This window comes from Protopterus annectens, chromosome 2.part0, assembly GCF_019279795.1.
Source record: "Protopterus annectens isolate FY-2018-M chromosome 2.part0, PAN1.0, whole genome shotgun sequence".
NCBI lineage: Eukaryota > Metazoa > Chordata > Ceratodontiformes > Protopteridae > Protopterus > Protopterus annectens.
The window spans coordinates 96,521,982-96,542,054 of record NC_056728.1 but is presented as its reverse complement, the minus strand read 5'-3'; the positions used below and the strand labels follow the sequence as shown (position 1 = coordinate 96,542,054).

Below are 20,073 nucleotides of genomic sequence, written 5' to 3'. Positions count from 1 at the left end.
ATGGGTACCACCCTCCAAGAGGCCACTCTTGTCTCTGTAAGAATCCACTTGCTGAATCTTGAGCATCTCTTTAGAAGTGATATGGAGCAAGCCACAGATCTTGAATCCTCTGACGAAGATGTTTCCAACCCAAAACAAGATCCACCACCCAAGCAGCTGTGTGATTTTCTGTGACTGGTCTGCCTCCTGCAGCTCTTGGTTTAGTTTTTAGCTTAACAGATTCATGCGATTCACCAAAGTCCCACTTTTAATTGCAAAATAGAATACAATCAGCCATCCACCTCGTGTAGAGTGCTGAAGTTCTGCTTACAGTGTCTGCTGGACTGACAGATAGATGATGGAAGTAACTGGATGAAGTCTTAGTCCATGACTGGTTAAAGGCTCCTTGCTTAATCATTCTTTGTTCAGTCCGGGTCACCAGAAGTCAAACTTGGAGACAGATGTACTCTTGAGACAGTTGGTAGACTCTGTAGAATCACATCTCTCTTCTTCAGTCTCAACTTCCAGTCATGTAAAGAAGATCTTCTTTTTCTTGAGCAGTTCTATGTTGGATAGTAGGCATCTGCTAGGGTTGAGGCATTCAGTTGCTGTAGAAGAAGAATTTTTAGCCAGCCTCAGCATATCTGAGGTATAGAAGTCGATAGAATAGAGCTTTGCTTAAGCACAGAGACAGGGGAGAACTTCCAAGAGAGGATGACGCTTTCCTTAAGCCCTGAAGTTCCTGCAGAAGGAGATAATGAATTTGGCAAAAGAAAAGCAAGTCCCCTTCCTGTGATCTCCACAATGCAGAGGTAATACAGCGAGAGCTTCTTGAGTTTGAAGATGTCAGAAGCAACAGAATAAGGATAGCCATGTACCCCTTGTTGTGAAGGAAACTCCTTGCATTGGTGATCTTTGGTAAGAGAATAAAATCCTAGGCCCAGACAAAGATTCTTTTGTTGTAAGCCCCCTTTTTACTAGACTAGGAGTTGCATTCAGTCTCCTACCCACTTGAAGAGGAGGAATGTCTGGCATGCCTTTGAAAGGAGGCAAGGTATGAAAATTGAATACGGTAGGTCTCTTAGCACATATTTACATATCTCCTGATTTGAGTAAAGATCCAATTTTTTTTGCTGAAAAAGACCCTTAAGGAGCTTTTAAGGCAGAAAGGGCCCTCTCTCAAGGGTGTACTGTGCCAGATTTTCTTTCGACTCTGGCAGCCTTCCCCCCCACCCCTGCTCTCTAGGACTGAAAATGAGAACTGCCCCAAAAAGTAGATAATTTTCTACCCTACCTGACCCCAATACGAAGGGTGAGGGTTGCCCCTCCTGAGTACCAAAGCCACTACCCTCGCCTGAGCCACTACCGAAAAGACCTACGCACACCTTTTGAAGCATAAGCCTAATAGATCCAGCCTGAGGCCTTATACTTCCAGAATTCTTAACCCAACTGGCAAACTGCAAATTTCAGGAACAAGACCACTGCTGCAAGCCTTGTTCTTCATCAGCATCAAAACTGCTTTGGCAAACATTTTCAGCAAACAGACAAATTCTCAGGGCAGCCTCAATCTTTGAAGACACGGAATGTCTGGCATGCCTTTGAAAGGAACCCGCGTGCAAGGAGAAAACCACCAAATCATGTAGACACCACAAGAAAACCCAGCTGTCTTGGGTAATCCAATCACAATTTCAACTGATACCTTAGAGTTCAGCTCCTCACCTTAGATTCCAACATAGTACACAGAATACAACTCAGCTGAAAAGGCATTTCTGAAAAGTAATCACCGAAGATTCCACCTGTGCAAGACCCAGAAGCTGAAATTGGAACATCTACCCAGGGCCATCTATCCAAAATGAGCTCTAAACCTTTAAGTACGCCTTAGACTCCTTCCCTCTGGGAATGCCCCTGCGGATTTTTCCAATACTTAGTAGCCAATTTCTACTAACCTTCGGAGGCCTTACCTGGGGCAGGCCTTATCCTGCATAGACTTAGCCAGGAAAGGCAGGCACCCAAAACTGCCCATCCATTTAAATGGGGACAAAGGCTCAGGACAGGTTCAGGGCAAAAAAAAATAAGCTAAGCCACACACTCAAAGGGTAAAACAAAAATTCCCTAAGCCTTTTCCTGGAATCTAGAACTAAAAATTTTCTTCCAGAAAAAAATCACTCCCTCAAGAGAAAACTGTCTCCTCATGGAAAAAAGAATCTCAAGGGGAGAAAATCCTGCAACTTCTCTGGCTGAATAGAATCAGAATAAGCAAGAACCTTCCATAAGGATCAGCATCCCTCAGAATTCTCCTCGAAGCCTCAGTGAAACCGAGCCAGGCTCAGCCTCATCAAGGGCTCAGAACCATCAGGGGCTTTTTTTCCCCATCTATCCATTTCCCTTTGCCTCATTTAAAGCATAGATTTCTAAGCTAACAACTGCTGCCTCTTTGGCTTTAGGCCCCAGGGCAAAGAAGCGGCTAACTGAAGGGGACTCTTAAGAAGGGAAGGAGGGGCAACAGACACCCTAGAATAGGAGAGCCTAGGCCTGGGGCCTGAGAAGAGAACACACACCTGAGGGACCTGAGGAAAAATCCCTGAGACACCTGTAAAACCCCCTGGCTCCCTAAGACTCTCCTGAAAACCTCCGGCTCCACTGCGTCTCCACCTTTCCTTCCTCAGAGACTCCTTGATCTTTTATCTTGCACTCTTTATCTTCTTTGTTTTATCATCTTTATTTTTTGATCCCTGACAAAACATAAAACACTAACATTTTACACTTACCCTTCACCTTCCTTCTCGTTTAATAAATCTGTTTTTCACAGCGTCAAGAGCCGCATCTAAATAAAGCGGCAACAAAGTATACACAAACTAAACATACATGAAGTATCCCAGTCAGGTCACATAGCTTGGTAAAAGTTTTAAAGTTATTTCTGACATCTGGGTTAAATACTGAGGCAGAAAAACCAAAATATTCCCCAAAGCCAAGAACCATACTTAGTATTGATTCTGACTCTTGAAACTTTGACAGAACGCCAACCAAGAACGCGCAAAATTGCTTCTGCATCGGATGGACCATCCGGTGCAAAAAGGAGGAATATGCGGCGGTCATGCATGCGGTAGTACCCTGACGTACTGGCGTCAGTCTAATGCCGCCTGACGCGACGTCAGCTCTTTGGTTTGAACCCCGGGCTGGGACAGCGGGACACCCAATAGTTAGGACTGCAGCAATGTGGAATGAAGAACATCTTAAGTATTTCCAGTTTACAAATCATACTGAAGCAGTGAAGAAGACAGATGACGGAATCCCTTTAAAAGTAAATTGTGCATTCTTTTTATAATGATTTTTCAATATTAAACAAGTAATCCCTGATAGGGTATGGGTCATGGTAGGATATACTCACATGTGCCTTTGTTTGATGGCAAGGGTGAAACCCACCTGAACAAACTAATATAATTTATCATAAAGATTCATGAGATATGCTAACGTGACTTATTTTTTTCATATTTTTGCATTGCTATGTACTTTCCTGAATTTGGCGATGATAAAACAATCAAAGAACAAACAAAATGTATTAAGCAACGGCTGTTATCTTCATGCCATTTGATTTTATAAATGAGAGACGTCTGTGACCTAAGGTATGTGTTGCTATATTGAAAGTAGTCACTTCTGTTCATAGACAATAGAAGTAAACAACCGGGGAGATAACCATTTAAATACAACCAGCAACAGATGAGTATGTACCTCATGTGGCTGCATACAGACTGTATTGAATTTGTCAGTGCGATGTTACCCTGCTGAGATACTGCTCAGCATACAAAGCGGAGCTGCAAATCAGCATTGCATTAATACAAAAATGCTTCTTTGCATGGCGGGAAGAAGTCTACCAGCAAAAGCCATCCCTTAGTGCAAGCAGCCCTGCATCCACAATTGCACCTTATCCTGCCCCCACACAGTAATACTCCCAATCTCCTGCCAGTGGGAGTTCACATGATACCAGATGCCTCTCATAACCATAATATGGTAATGACCCCCCCTACCTCCATCATCAAGCCTAACAAGTGACAGATCTTTATACACTGCAGTTAGACATGGCAAGGGAGTACAAAGCTGCAGGAACCACAGTTAATAAGGTACAGGGTTGAACCATGACCTAGTAACAATCTGTCCCTGCCATTCCATGGTGCCTTCCAGTACCTAAATTGCAGTAAAGCAATCAGGAGGTCTGTAGCACTGCAGAGTATAGTATGCATTATGAACTATGTCCTCCTGTGTGTGCCACTCACATCTACAGACATTCTTTTTATGCTGGTATTCAGTACAGTGACACAAGATTATGAATCACTGCATAGTATATTGGCATATATTTACAAACCATCACAAAATGGATATATTTTTGTTACTAAGTTTTAAATGCAACTGACATGTTACTGGCAAGGGTGACTGGAGAGGGAACTACACACCCTCCCATTCCCACTGTACTAAACTAGTATATATTGCTTTCTCAGAATGACACGTTTTGGAATTTGTTTAGTCAGAAGTAATGTGGAAACAATGACTTCAGCTTGTCTGCTTTATTTTCTGCTACATTTACACATGTTGATGATACTAGTAATACAGAACATGAGTGTGGGGGGATCAGTATGTACTTTGTTTTATGAAGCACAGCTTTTCTGTGGTACTGTAGAAGGCTGCAAAACTGCAATACATACAGACCAATCAAATTAAAGGATGTGATCCAGTAAACAATGTGCCTAAACTAAGCATGCACAATCATAAATGTTTTATTTCAGTAATTCTATGCATTTTGCAACCTTCCTAAACACAACAGAGCCCAGAAATTAACCTAAAAGGCCACTTGGTCAAGTAAGAAATGAAACACTCCCCAATTCCATTCTTTTTTTTTTTAAACAAGAAACATCTTTATTAAAGAATCACTTATGACACAGGCAATCATACATTTATATAAATGAAAAAAAAAACACACCAGCACAATCCTAGTGGCAAACATTTTACATAACAAACCATACTGACACACTCACACTAGCAAACATTATACATCAGTTATAAACTACCCAATTATTTTCAGTCAAATATTACACAGCTCATTTGTCCTGCCTTCTTTTAAACCTCATTCCTCCCCTGAATGTACTGTTCCCACAATTCCCATTTTCTCCTATATAATTTGCTCCAACCCTTTTCTAAAGATCTCAATTCCAGTTGTTTTATCTCTGTTACTGTATTCACTACTTCTAGTATAGTTGGTTTAGATTTTGATTTCCATTTTCTAGTAATTGCTTTTTTAGCAGCCACCATAATTAGACACAGCCAGGCCTTACCATGTCTAGGCAATTCCGATTCTGTATCATACCTCAGAAGAGTCATCTCCCTCATAGCACTAATCTGCTCACCCAGCATCTACAACAGTGCATCCTGCAGGGAATCCTTAAAGTCCGCCAACTCACTGCACTCCCAGAAAATATGTCCCCAATTACCTCTTTCTTCCCTGTCACACTTCCAACATTTGCTGTCTGCCTGAGGAAAAATTCTCTGGAGTCTACTTGGGCCTCAGTTCCATTCTTGATTCATTTTCTAACATATACTGCTCTGTCTGAGCTAATTTGTGGCACATTAGTCAAAGCAAATCTTAAATAGCAATTCAGTGTTATACTGACGAACAGTTGAACACCACACAAAAGACAAACTAGATAGAATGGCAAATGAACCAAGCCTCCACAGCTATATCAACAAGTAATCCAAAATAACTTTATTCCACAAATAAAACACGGTTAGCGCTTTAGTTTAAAACTAGGTTAAACTTCATCATAAATCTGAAAAAAATACATCATATCCTTATATACTGCCACTTCACCTTTGATTGGACCGGCATCATGATTGACATCCATTAAAACCATAAATGCAGCATAAAGATGTATTCAAAAATGTGTGTGTATATGTATAATCCTATACAGGTAAAGTTAGCTATATCAAATGCATACATTAGTATTATATGGACTGCTTCACAAGAGTTAATGGATGAATTTCTTATACATATATATATATATATATATATATATATATATATATATATATATATATATATATCAATGGTACAACTGAATTTTTGCAATTTACCTGTAACATCAACCTAGAGTACATGAATTATTTGGATGTCCATCTAGTGAAGGATGTGGTTAATGAGACTTATATAGCAGGCATCCATAGAAAAGAAACTTATTCTAATTGTTTCTTGCATTATAGTAGCTCCTATCCGGAGCACCAAAAATATCTGTTGTCAAAGGACAACTTATGAGGGCGGCCTGGATGGTGACTAGATATGATGATTTCTTGGATGAATGCAGTACCTTACGTACTATGTTCATTAATAGAGATTATCTCAGTAGCTTATTGGATGCATTCATTCAGGAAGTTTCCAATAAAAGATTAAATGGGTATTTTAAACCCATACTAGAGAGTTCTAAGAGAACGCATGATATGAATAGTCCAACTACTAATATTGTATTTCATTCACAGTATGAACAGGTGTGTGAATCATACAGTAATCCTGATTTTTCTAAAGCTTTGGTCATAACATACTCCCAAGACCATAACATAGTAAGGGATGTATTTGAAAAGAACTGGTCCATCTTGTTAGAGGACCCTTATATTAGAGCCCATATGAATGAAAAACCTAAAATAGTGTACAGAAAAGGCAAGAGTTTCAAAGAAATTTTTAGACAAATAACTCGTATGCTTTCTCAGCTAATTTTGGGTATGACTAAATGTGGGGCATGCCATTGGTGCCATAAAGTAAATATTGGCGATAACTTTGTTCTTAGAAATACTAAGTTTTTCTTAAAAAGTAAATACAACTGCAATTCGAAAGCAGCTGTTTATTTAGCAGTATGCAATTCATGTTCTGTATTTTATATTGGAAAAATGGAAACGGTTATCTCAAAGAATGTATTAACATGAATATGTTACTAAGAAGAATAAACTGAACAATGCTTTAGCAAAGCATATTAATGAATATAGCAAGCATGATTTTTCTTTCATGGTCATTGACCATGTACATATGGATAAGAACCCATTGGGGGGGGGTGCAACTGGAGCTAATGGAGTTAAAATGGCAAATACGATTACAGGCTGACAACTGGACAGGAATTAATGAGCGTAGCTCCATAGCACCAGTTTTAAAATTAAAGGCTTTACAGAGGAAAAAGATAGATTAATCATGTTATTTAGTTATTTCTTTGTTTCTCCATTTCCTTGCTTTTATGTGTTTCATTTTATATAGCTAACTTTACAGTACTGTATAGGATTATACATATGTATATATACACACATTTTTAAATACATATTTATGCTGAATTTATGGTTTTAATGGATGCCAATCATGATGTGGGTCCAATCAAAGACAAAGTGGCAGTATATAAGGATATAATGTAATTTTTTTAAGATGTCTGATGAAGTTTAACCTAGTTTTAAACGAAAGCGCTAACCGTGTTTTATTTGTGGAATAAAGTTATTTTGGATTACTTGCTGATATAGCTATGGAGGCTTGGTTCATTTGCCATTCTATCTAACTCAGTGTTATGGTAACCATCACAAATGTACAATACTTCATACTGAACCTAAGAAAGTTTAACAATTTCTGTATCAATAAAATGGCAAAAAATGTATTTCCTTTTCAACATGAAATATCAGTACTAAAATAAATAACTACCAACAGTCTTTTGCAGAAATCACAAAGTAATATAAAATATAAATGCTCATCATACAGCCAGTATATGCAATACTTGCCTGTGCCTCAGGAGGTCCCCCTTCATCTCTGATTAGCAGCAGATAGCTTTGTCCGTCCACCACAATTTCCTTCTTGAATCTCCCACCTGCCAAGCAAAGCAAAACGTGACAGAAAAGGAAGAAAACATTCTGCTGTGGGGTGCGGGATGGGTGGGTGGGGGAATACAAGAGAATTCACTCATGGAAAAATATACAAGCAAAATGCTTTAAAGCATGTTTCATTTCTTAATTCCTGAAATGCAGGGATAAATATTTTATAATGTTCTGCACTCCTGTGATATGTAGTGCACAGAGAGATGAATATATAAATATTACTATAAGCTCTTTATGGGGAAAAAAGGTTCAAAACATTAATACAGCATTAGCTCTGATGTCAAGTCAAATTTTCATATGGTGAATTCCTCATTAAGTAATAAAACAGCCACATTACCTGGATTCTAGATTTAAAACACTTGACTAACATGCTAGTTTTGATAAATGCATTATGCCTTTCAAAGTGATTCATTTTTCCATAAGAGAATAAGCAGACAACACTTAGGTTAGACACACGCAACTGTGTACAGACAAGACCATCCTACTTTTAACTGGTGGAAAATGTTACAGGGTACAGACACATACAAGAAACGCATCTTAGGGCCTGTTCTTTGTTCTTCCCTGTTGTACTATGCAGATCCTTACAATGCTGCCACATAAAGACATCATCACAAATACAGTGATGTGCAAATTCTGTAATAAACTTTAATATGGAAAGTAATACATTAAATGCATACTTCAATAGCACTGCACCAGACAAAAAAAATAGTCCATGCACCCCACTTGTTTTAGACACTTAAGTTAAAATGAAGCTGGTCTATGCCAAAGTCTTTTCTTTGAAATACAAACATCACTTTAAGCAGATTTCCTTAAATCATAATCATTTGCAGCCTTGGTGTCCACTATTCCCTCCAAACTCTTGAGGTCTTAAGAAGACACTGTATAGGTTTCAAAAAGGGTGGGAGCTGCCTGACATATGCTTAACTGCAAGATGTGATGGGGGAGGATTCCCAAAGGAGGGCTAAGGAACACTTAATCAGGTGGACTGGTATATGCAGTGCTGAGCTACCATGTTTGTCATGTGGTCGCTCCTGCTAACATGATGTCATAGCAATAGGATGCGAGCCAATAAAAGGAACAACTTGGCACATACCAGGACAACATATATTAAATCAAAAATAAGGACACCAATCTAAAACACTGTTAAAGCTGTTGGCAGCACAAGGCGGCAGTAAGCATTACTAATTCAGAGAACCTGTTTCTCCAGTTTGGCTCTTGGCTGGGGTGGGTGCCTTCAGTGGGGAGTTTCCATGTCTTACCTTACTTTACATGAATTTTCACATAGGACTGTAGTTCCTCCCTCATCTCAATACATGTAGGTACAGTAGACTCTCTATTACCCGGTCTCGCTGTGACCGGACCTTAAGCTGGATAAATGAATAGGTGGTTAATCCAAAGATGCATTACAAAATAGCATTTATAGGTTGTAAATCAGATTAAAAAAATTATGAGTATATGTTGTATTGATTACCACTGCTCTTATTTACTTTACATTCTGGACGAAGTAATACATTGTCTCTGAGTACAGTGCACTGTACTTTTTCCTTGAATTAGCAACGGAAATTTGATTCATGGAAAAAAATCTTGACAAAAATATGGCCAGTTAAAGGGAGACTGGGATAAGAGGGAGTCTACTGTAGATTAACTTGTTACGCTCAAAACTGCTCCTAAATGAGTGTATATTTTAGTGTCCCAAGATTGACTGGTAACTTATCTAGCAATATTTTATGCCACACATCCAGGTTCAAGCTGGGAAGGATTCCAGCTTTTGGCAACATTAAACTAACTAAAACATGTATTAAAAATAAATGAGCGAAAGAAAGCTGTACCTGCATGGGGCCTCTATAGTAACACTACTAAAGTGTTCTCTGTAACGACACAGTGTAGACTAGAAATACTGGTGCAAAACTCTGAACCTCAGTGCAGCCAAACTTGTTGCTCAGTAATGACTTGGTTTCTGAACTGCTTAGACCCCAGAGAATGCTCAATGCAAGTCTGTGATGGGTCATAAGCGGTCTGCATTGAACTCCTTTACATCTCTGAACTGCTGCCAGCTACTGTTACTGGCTTTTATGTGCAGCCATGTCTTATGTCAAAGCACAAGTTTATTTTTTTAGTCTCATTTATCACCTTCATTCATGCAGTAATTTGAGGGGACAAACCAAGCCATCTTGGAACTGAGAATTAGGAATTAGCCCTTAAATCATTCACAAACTGAAGGATTCTGCACTTTACAAACCACATCCTATGCTACATTTGTGATAAAAAGCAGTGAATAAAGGTAAACCAAATGTGACTTTAGGTGGGAGAAGCTGCCATTTCAGTGTAGCAGGCATGTAAGCCTTCCATACATGATTTTTTTCTGAGAATTAAAAATGTAACAGCAGAAACAAAGAAAATTAAACGAGGCATAGTTGCTGAATTGCACTGCAGTGTAATACTTTCCTTTAAATCTGTTAAGGTGAAAAAAATTAATCCGAGTACTCCTTTACTTTGTTCCTTGCAGTTATGTCTTACAGTTCATCTCCACCAAAATCTAACATCAGACTGACTTGTTTTTCTAAACCCATATCCTCTACAAAGAAAGTTGAACAAATTAAGCAACAGCAGCTTACCCTGCTGCTAAAAACAATACAACCAAAAACCATGTAAGACAATTTCCTACTTCATGTTGACAGATCACATTTCTGATCAGCATTATATGCTCATAGGCAAATACTAGGCTATACTGGTGTCATTCAAAGGGGATCCAGTATCTGTCTGCCTGGGATGACATGCTGGACAAGCCACGCTGCCATGAGGGCGGCTTGCACCTGTCACCTGGGATTCGGATATTGGCAAAGGCTCTTGCCACCCCCATAGTGCCTTGTTTAGCCAAGACTCAAATTCTAAACCTACCACCCAGGAACCGAAAAAAGGAAAAATACTAAGGGTAATGCTGCTCAATGCCAGAAGTCTAAATCTCAAAATGCACGCACTCGAGGCCCTTCTCAGTATGGAGAACATCGATGTCTGTGCTGTGACAGAAACCTGGTTCAAGGCTCCTGAGAGCACCCCAGCGCTATCAGGTTTTACCTCATATCATGCGTTCCGGCCCCAAAATCCGGACAATACCAAGAAAGGAGGGGAGGTATCCATATTCATCAAGGACACCCACACCTCAAGACTGGTGGCAACGCATGATGCATCGGAGACCATCCAGGTGCAATTAACGTAGGCAAGACTGCTCTGCAAATTGTAGCATGTTACAGGCCACCCTCACAAACTCAGGAACCTCACATGGCCTTCCTGAAAACACTAGAGGGGATAAATGTATCACCAAACACCATCATACTAGGTGACTTCAATTACCCTAATATAGACTGGGAACACTACTCAAGCCCAAACACTCTAGCCCAAAAGTTCCTGGAATTCATAAACTCAAATGCCATGGAACAACTAGTCACCATCCCACAAGAGGAGATAACATACTTGATCTCATCATCACGAACATGGGAGCACAATGTTCAACACCGAAGTATACCCCTCACTGGTGAGATCAGATCACAAACTAATCTCGCTGGAGGTCCTCATCCCACCCCACCTGAAATAAAAAGACCACAGTAAAGAACTTCTCAAAAGCCGACTTCACACTTCTAAAGACTAGTGTGGTCTCCTTTAAGGCCCCGAACGGCGGAAAACAGTACTCAAGCGCTGAATCACTTACAAATGCCTTCTACCAGCACCTGCAGGACTGCATGGATAAGGCAATCCCAAACAAAACAAAGACTCTTTGTACCAAAGGCAAGCGTCCAGTCTGGTGGACCCCAGCCATAAACAAACTCTACAACAAAAGGAGGAAGCTACTACAAGATAGAGCAAAATCCTTAAAAGGTAAGACACCCTTGATCACTATAAGTAAAAACTAAGAGCTCTCATAAAATCATCCAAAGCAAATTTGAGAGAAAAATAGCTAAAGACTCAAAAGACAATCATAAGGCCTTCTTTAGCTATGTTAGAAACCTAGGAGGAAACTCCCAGATATGCTCAGAACTAGTTCAAAATGATGTGAAGATTACTGATCCTACAGACATTGCCAACATACTGGCTGACAGGTTCAGTGCAAACTTCTCCCCCTCCCAAAAGGAGAGATATCTATACCAAGCGATTGCAGCCCCAAACATCTCCAGCGCCCAAGTGAGAACTGCTCTCTCCAAAGCAAAAACACAGCATCCATGGGACCTGATGGTGTCCCCGGCTGTGTGCTCCACGAACTCAATGAGGAATTAAACCCACAGCTAGGACAGCTGTTTAATCAAAGTCTTACCTCTGGATCGTACCCAGGAGTGGTGCACTGCAACTGTGGTCCCACTTCACAAAGGCGGTGCCTCCACCGACCCTGGAAATTACCGGCCCATTAGCTTGACAAGCCTTATCTGCAAAGCCATGGAGAGGATCATAATGGACCTCATAAATAAAGACATAGGGAATTTGCAGACTTTGGATCCAGCCCAGTTTGGCTTTGTCAAACTTGGAGATGAATATATAAATATTACTATAAGCTCTTTATGGGGAAAAAAGGTTCAAAACATTAATACAGCATTAGCTCTGATGTCAAGTCAAATTTTCATATGGTGAATTCCTCATTAAGTAATAAAACAGCCACATTACCTGGATTCTAGATTTAAAACCATAACATGCTAGTTTTGATAAATGCATATACCTTTCAAAGTGATTCATTTTCCACAAGAGAATAAGCAGACAACACTTAGGTTAGACACACGCAACTGTGTACAGACAAGACCATCCTACTTTTAACTGGGGAAAATGGCAGGGTACAGACACATACAAGAAACGCATCTTAGGGCCTGTTCCTTGACCTGTTGTACTATGCAGACTTACAATGCTGCCACATAAAGAAATCATCACAAATACAGTGATGTGCAAATTCTATAATAAACTTTTAATATGGAAAGTAATACATTAAATGCATACTTCAATAGCACTGCAACAGACAAAAAAAATAGTCCATGCACCCCACTTGTTTTAGACACTTAAGTTAAAATGAAGCTGGTCTATGCCAAAGTCTTTTCTTTGAAATACAAACATCACTTTAAGCAGATTTCCTTAAATCATAATCATTTACGGCGCGAGGTGTCCACTATTCCTCAAACTCTTGAGGTCTTAAGAAGACACTGTATAGGTTTCAAAAAGGGTGGGAGCTGCCTGACATATGCTTAACTGCAAGATGTGATGGGGGAGGATTCCCAAAGGAGGGCTAAGGAACACTTAATCAGGTGGACTGGTATATGCAGTGCTGAGCTACCATGTTTGTCATGTGCTCTTCCTGCTAACATGATGTCATAGCAATAGAAGGAACAACTTGGCACATACACAACATATATTAAATCAAAAATAAGGACACCAATCTAAAACACTGTTAAAGCTGTTGGCAGCACAGACAGTAAGCATTACTAATTCAGAACCTGTTTTCCAGTTTGGCTTTATTGGGTGTGGGTGCTCTTCTAGTAGAGTTTATGTCTTACCTTACTTTAGCATGAATTTTCACATAGGACTGTAGTTCCTCCCTCATCTGTCACATGTAGCTACAGTAGACTCTCTATTACCGACCCGTCCGCTGTGGACCGGACCTTGTTGGATAAATGAATAGGTGGTTAACCAAAGATGCATTACAAAATAGCATTTAGTTAAAATCGATTAAAAAAAATTATAGTATATATTGTATTGATTACTACTGCTCTTATTTATTTACATTCTGGACGAAGTAATACATTGTCTCTGAGCACAGTGCACTGTACTTTTCCTTTGAATTAGCACGAATTTGATTCATGGAAAAAATCTTGACAAACATGGCCAGTTAGGGAGACTGGGATAAGAGCGTTCATTGTAGATGAATGTTGCGCTCAAAACTGCTCCTAAATGAGTGTATATTTTAGTGTCCCAAGATTGACTGGTAACTTACCTAGCAATATTCTATGCCACACATCTAGGTTCAAGCTGGGAAGGATTCCAGCATGTGGCAACATTAAACTAACTAAAACATGTCTTAAAAATAAAATTTGGGAAGAAAGCTGTATACCTGCATGGCCTCTATAGTAACACTACTAAGTGTTCTCTGTAACGACACGAAAGTGTAGACTAGAAATACTGGTGCAAAACTCTGAACCTCAGTGCAGCCAAACTTGTTGCTCAGTAATGACTTGGTTTCTGAACTGCTTAGACCCCAGAGAATGCTCAATGCAAGTCTGTGATGGGTCACAAGCGGTCTGCATTGAACTCCTTTATCTCGAACTGCTGCCAGCTACTGTTACTGGCTTTTAGTGCAGCCATGTCTTATGTACAAGCACAAGCTTTATTTTTTAGCTCATTTATCTTCCATCATGCAGTAATTTTGGGGGACAAACCAAGCCATCTTGGAACTGATAGAATTAGAAATCATTCACAAACTGAAGGATTCTGCACTTTACAAACCACATCCTATGCTACATTTGTGATAAAAACAGTGAATAAAAGGTAAACCAAATGTGACTTATTCAGGAGAAGCTGCCATTTCAGTGTAGCAGGCATGTGCCTTCCATACATGATTTTTTTCTGAGAATTAAAAATGTAACAGGAGAAACAAAGAAAATTAAACGAGGCACAGTTGCTGAATTGCACTGCAGTGTAATACTCTTTAAATCTGTTAAGGTGCAAAAATTAATCCAGTACTCCTTACTTTTTTTTTTCTCAGTTATGTCTTATAGTTCATCTCCACCAAAATCTAACATCAGACTGACTTGTTTTTCTAAACCCATATCCTCTTCAAAGAAAGTTGAACAAATTAAGCAACAGCAGCTTACCCTGCTGCTAAAAACACCATGTAAGATAATTTCCTACTTCATGTTGACAGATCGGTATTTCATCAGCATTAGTTCAAGGCAAATACTAGGCTATCAGTCTGCAAACTATTACAAGCCTAGCCAATAAGCAGAGATCAGAATCAAACCCTGGACCTTGTATCTGTGAGGTAATGACATTGGTCATTATGCCAACCCCTTCCCCATAATAAATGGGAGTGTCTGGGATTTGAACCTGGGACCTCTCGCACCTGAAATGAGAATCATACCAATGAGACATGTAAAATAGAAAAAAAAAGTGAACCCACCACTCCTTTACATAACTGCCGTAACTCAGATTTGAACAGAAGTTGCTGTGGCCACATTGGGGAGGACTAAGCACTATACAATCATGGCAAGCTACCTGGACAGGAGCTGCATTACCCAAGACTGTCATTAACTATCACTAAATTGTGAACACATATACAATGCCAGAAGAAGCAGCTGCTATGACTATTAATTCTGCATACACCCCTCTGCTGTACCCCAGTCAGTATTCCAAATTATACCACTTTTCTTAAAGCATTCAGTAGTACAAAGCTTTGTAAACATTTTATTAAGAATACTCCCAAATAATTCTATTATATCCCTATATGATGGCACTTGAGGGAATGCAAAGGTTGCATACATAGATTACAGTGGAGGAGAACCCAGGCTTGCGGTACAGACAATTCATTGAAGTCTATGGACGCACTTGTACTCAGCCTGACACTGACATCACCAAGTTCACTGAACTTTTCCATGAGGTTAAGTAGGGAAGAGCAATATTTCACAAAGAATGCTCTGGGGGGCACCACATGCTGAGGTGCCTTACCCAAATCTCAAACTGTGACAACACTTTAATTACACCTTCACATTCTGGTGTAGCAGTTACTGGAAGAGATGCATTGAACTTGCAGGATAGTAACCTTTTCAAAAATACAAACTTTCAAACTTTTAACTGTTGTTTATCACACTGGGAGTTCTCTTCACATGACACCTGGATGCTGACATTTATGCATACAAGGATTTCTCACTTAAGTGCACTATTTTCATAACTCACTGATGTCAAATTATTGCCAGCCTCCTTGATGTTGTTATGGCAATATATTTTAACCATTCAAGTTGCAAACACAGTTATCACAGCAGCATCTCAATAGCTTAACTATAATATTAACAGTGGCAAATTATACATTATTCTTTACGTCACTCTCTGTATGTCTGTTTAATTCCTAACAGAGGTATTACAGAAACAGACTAAATGAATGATGTAATACTGACATAAATAGTATCATAAAAATATATGTAATGCATGGAACACTGCAATTTTACTCAAAAAATGGGAAAAAGACAAACTTAAGTACTCCAAGCGCTACTAAGACTGGGTATTGTGTTAAGGATTAACAGTGGACAGTGTCTGCCACCAAGGAACAAATCCAGAAGGTAAACAGCTTTAAAAGCTATTAGATGCTTTCCTCTGCCACACTTACGAACAAAAGTGTGCCGCACAAATAATCTATTAGTGTGTACAGCTATCTGTTCTTCGGAGGGTCACTTTGTTAATGTATGATTGACAGCAGTGCGTCACACACTGGCTTACAAAGGCTTTAAAAGCTGGTGAAACTCTCTGCACTTGTACATTTTTTTTTCTGTAACTGCAGCAAGTGTAGCAGATAAAGCTCCATGCACTAGAAAGAACTATAACCAGGTGTCATCAATCATTAACTCTTACTATATGTTCTCAACAGGGGTGTCAGCATACACCTTGCAAACTTCACTGTTGAGGTTAATTTCTTTGCATCCATATCAAGAACCCATAATACATTGGTTAGGATGGAAGACGTGATTGTAATTTGTTATATTTAATTCATTCATCTACTGCTCTCAGAAAGACATAAATCTAGCTACTCTTCCACAACGCATTAGTAGTGATCTACTGAGTCTCTCTCCAACCATGGCACCTGCCACTTTTCACATTTCAGTCTGAACACATTCGTGCTTGAAGTATCCAGCACCTTCTGTGGATGACTGTTTCACATGTTCACGTCCTTTTCCACTAATTGAAACTGAAAGTGGACTATTCTAGCTTTACATTATGCCACTGTTTCCATATGCAGTCAATTATTTGTCGGGATCAGACCCTCAAGAACCCCTTTAGCAGGTTGTGCATGTAGATCGCGTTCCTTCCAACCCTGATCCACAACACCCCCAGGGAGTAAAGTTCTAACTCTTCCATAGTCTCCAAACAATTTCCCATCCATCATTTTCACTACCCTGGTCAATTCCCTTTGAACCATCTCATGTAGTCTAATATCTCCACCCTTTCTGCACTACAGAATTATATGCAGTTCTCCTGGTGCAGCCTTGCCATTACATGGTATAGTGACAAATACCACTCAGTTCCTCACATCTATTCCACTTCTTCAAGCACCAAAACATTTGATTTACAATGGCAGCTACATCGTCATACTGGCTCTGATGGTTGAAATATTCTACCATGATTACCTCAAGTCCATTCCTACTGCAAGGTCTCTCCCCTATAGATACCGATGTACAGGTACATTACCTTACTTTTCTTTTAGAGTTCTGGGAAGGACATATGATTTACTAGGATCAAGCTAGTGGGAGTTTGAGCACTTGCCATTTTTAGCAAGTGGCAATGAGCATACAGCCACAAACTAATAGCGTATGAGCACTTGTAGGAGAAACAAATGACCATTGCTAGGACCATTTATTATGTGGTTCCCTGGCTGCGAAAGTTTTCAGTCCCTTCCCTTATGGACTGAAGATCCAGCCAGACATTTTATTATCTTTGTTTATGCTGCATCTTTTCACCCTTTTGCTGCAAAGTTTTCCCTGATTAAATGCATTCTACAATGACTTTATGGGTCTTTTGTCTACCAAAACTGCAGCAAGAACATTTTGGTGGCAAGGAAGTATACAGAATGCAATCAAAAGGGATAATAAACAGGCTTGACTTCCTTCTGTTGTCAATAAAATCTAAGGTACTACAATGCAATACAGCTGCAGGAACAAACATTTAGCAAAATATTTTAGCTGTAAATATCTGTTGAAGGATTCCCTTAAATCAAGTTTTATTTTTTTGCTATATAATTCACTTATCTAGTCTCACTGACACTTAGAATGGAACATGGGATTAACTACCATTAGTAAAGCCTCCAGTACAACAGCTTTCCACTCTTTTCCTGCTTTTACAATTAAGATGCAGGACTGGAGTTAATTTTTTTAAAGGACTAGCCAATCCTATTTACTTCCGTAGTCGTACACAGACTAGATTATGAAAGAAATCCATATGCCTGAAAAGAAGGGCTAAGTGGGAAAGTATCCCAAAATATGACTGAACTAATCAAGAATGTTGTTTCCTGGTAAGCAGAGGTTTGCATATCCCGTTTTCTGTTCAGTACTTTATGATCAATACATATACATTATCCAACCGCAGCCATTTTAATCAGAAGAAATGCAGGCATTTTGGGAAGCACCAGCTGCCAAAAGTGTAGTTAAAATGTTAACATGCAATGCCAAAGTTAGTTTTTTAGTTGTTCAGACATATCTCAAACAGAAAAATTTTAACCTAAGACTGCCAGGCCAATGTGCTCCAGTTCAAGGCTTCCCTGCCAGGCCAATGTGCTCCAGTTCAAGGTATCCATTTGTTTCTTCATTTATTCATCTGATTAACACCATATTCCAATGCAGGGTCATGAAAGAGACAAAGATGGCATCCACTGCATATACAGATGAGTAACAAATTCTGAATAGGTAACAACCCATCGTAAGATGCATTCACTCACTCAGCTATGGGCAATTTGAAGGTATACCAATTCACTTAAGACATGTAAGGAAGCAGGAAGGAACCAGAACACCCGGCCAAAAAACATGGATAAAATTATATTTCAAATGATTGGGGATTGTGATTACTGTACATTAAAACTTGTTCAGAAAAAAAAGCTTTGAAAACCAACACAATATAGCGCTTACCAAAGTTATGCAAATTGTTTAACTCAAAGGAAATTAAACTGCAATCCTGATAGGAATGAAAGCTGTCAAAGGGATAGTTTTTCTATTTACTGCAGCTCAGCCTCATTTTTTTCCCCAAGTAATAGTTCTCTGAAGAATGCAAATTTACTGCCTTAGGACATGTTGGGGAATCTACAGCATTCAATCGTCGTAGCACAATTAACACAGATATACAGCAGTTACTTTTTTATAACTTATTAATAACTACAGCTTTGCACTCATGTACTCATCTGAACTAAACAAATATATGTTTCAAAATGTGACTTTTAAATGGTTATGAAATAAATTCTCTGGTACTAAATGACTTGAAAAGGCAATATTTATAACAGTATAAAAACAAGACAATCCTGTAAGTTTTTAATAGTAAGTTAAATGCCCATTTTTACTGCAGGTACTTAATGGGACATTTTACTGTCATGCATCCTGAGTTCTCTTCTTCTAATCTTCAGTTTGTACTGACAGATCTCAAAAAATTTGAACACAGGAGGCATATACTCATTCCTTCATTTTATTTTTAACAAAAATCTCAGTCATAGCTTTACATTGTATTACATTACTAAGACTTGGGAATCATGGCCTTCCTATAAGAGAAGCAGCACTTAAAGCTAAGGCATTCACCTTGCAGTGCTGTGTTTTGATTCTTTTAGTTTCCATTTATATACTATGAAAAAGTCAATTTACCAGACAAGCACTTCTGGTTGCTCATGAGAAAGAATCATTTGGACCTAATGAGTCTTATCCCGTTAAAACATTAAGAAGTTATTTATTTATTTATTTGTATATGTTAACATAAGTAGAGCACTGATTCAGATGGGCCTTTTCAGACTCAACTTGGGAGCAGCATCTGTTTAAGTATCTCGACCAAAAGTCATAAAGTAGGCAAATGAACATTGTAGAAATCAAACTCTGAACTACAGAAAGCAGCTCATTAGCAGTCCATGCATGTGTTTACCACTGCTTGAGAAGTCTATTACATCCAGATCCATCCTGAACTGAATATATGCTCCACATTACAGCATCACACTTTATCCTGTAATATACTAGTACTGCATTTAAATTTTTAAATCTGCATATTTGCAGAGTTCTTGCACTCTGATCTTTGTATAACTACTTTGTTTTTTTTGCTTCTGAGTGTCGGCACTTCGGTTTATTGCTTTAAATTGGTTACTTACTGCCCTATAGGTGCCATCTTACAGTGTTTTACATTAACATGATTTTGGCCTGTACTCAAGTGGCAGTAGCGGATAGCCAAGTATCTTCCCTCAAAGTCTACATTTCTGATTGGCAAGAGGGTTAGCTTGTTGTTTTGAGACATTATGTGCTT

The 20,073-nt window shown here is 39.0% G+C and overlaps 1 protein-coding gene across 1 annotated transcript in view; it reads right to left on the bottom strand.

Moving 5' to 3' along the window:
- Positions 1-20,073, bottom strand: part of LOC122792978 (arf-GAP with GTPase, ANK repeat and PH domain-containing protein 1-like) — a 2,685,441-nt gene that overhangs the window by 1,941,097 nt on the left and 724,271 nt on the right. Inside the window, exon 5 of the mRNA XM_044060583.1 lies at positions 7,768-7,853. Coding sequence (XP_043916518.1) covers positions 7,768-7,853 — 86 coding nt within the window. The remainder of the gene's footprint in view (positions 1-7,767; positions 7,854-20,073) is intronic.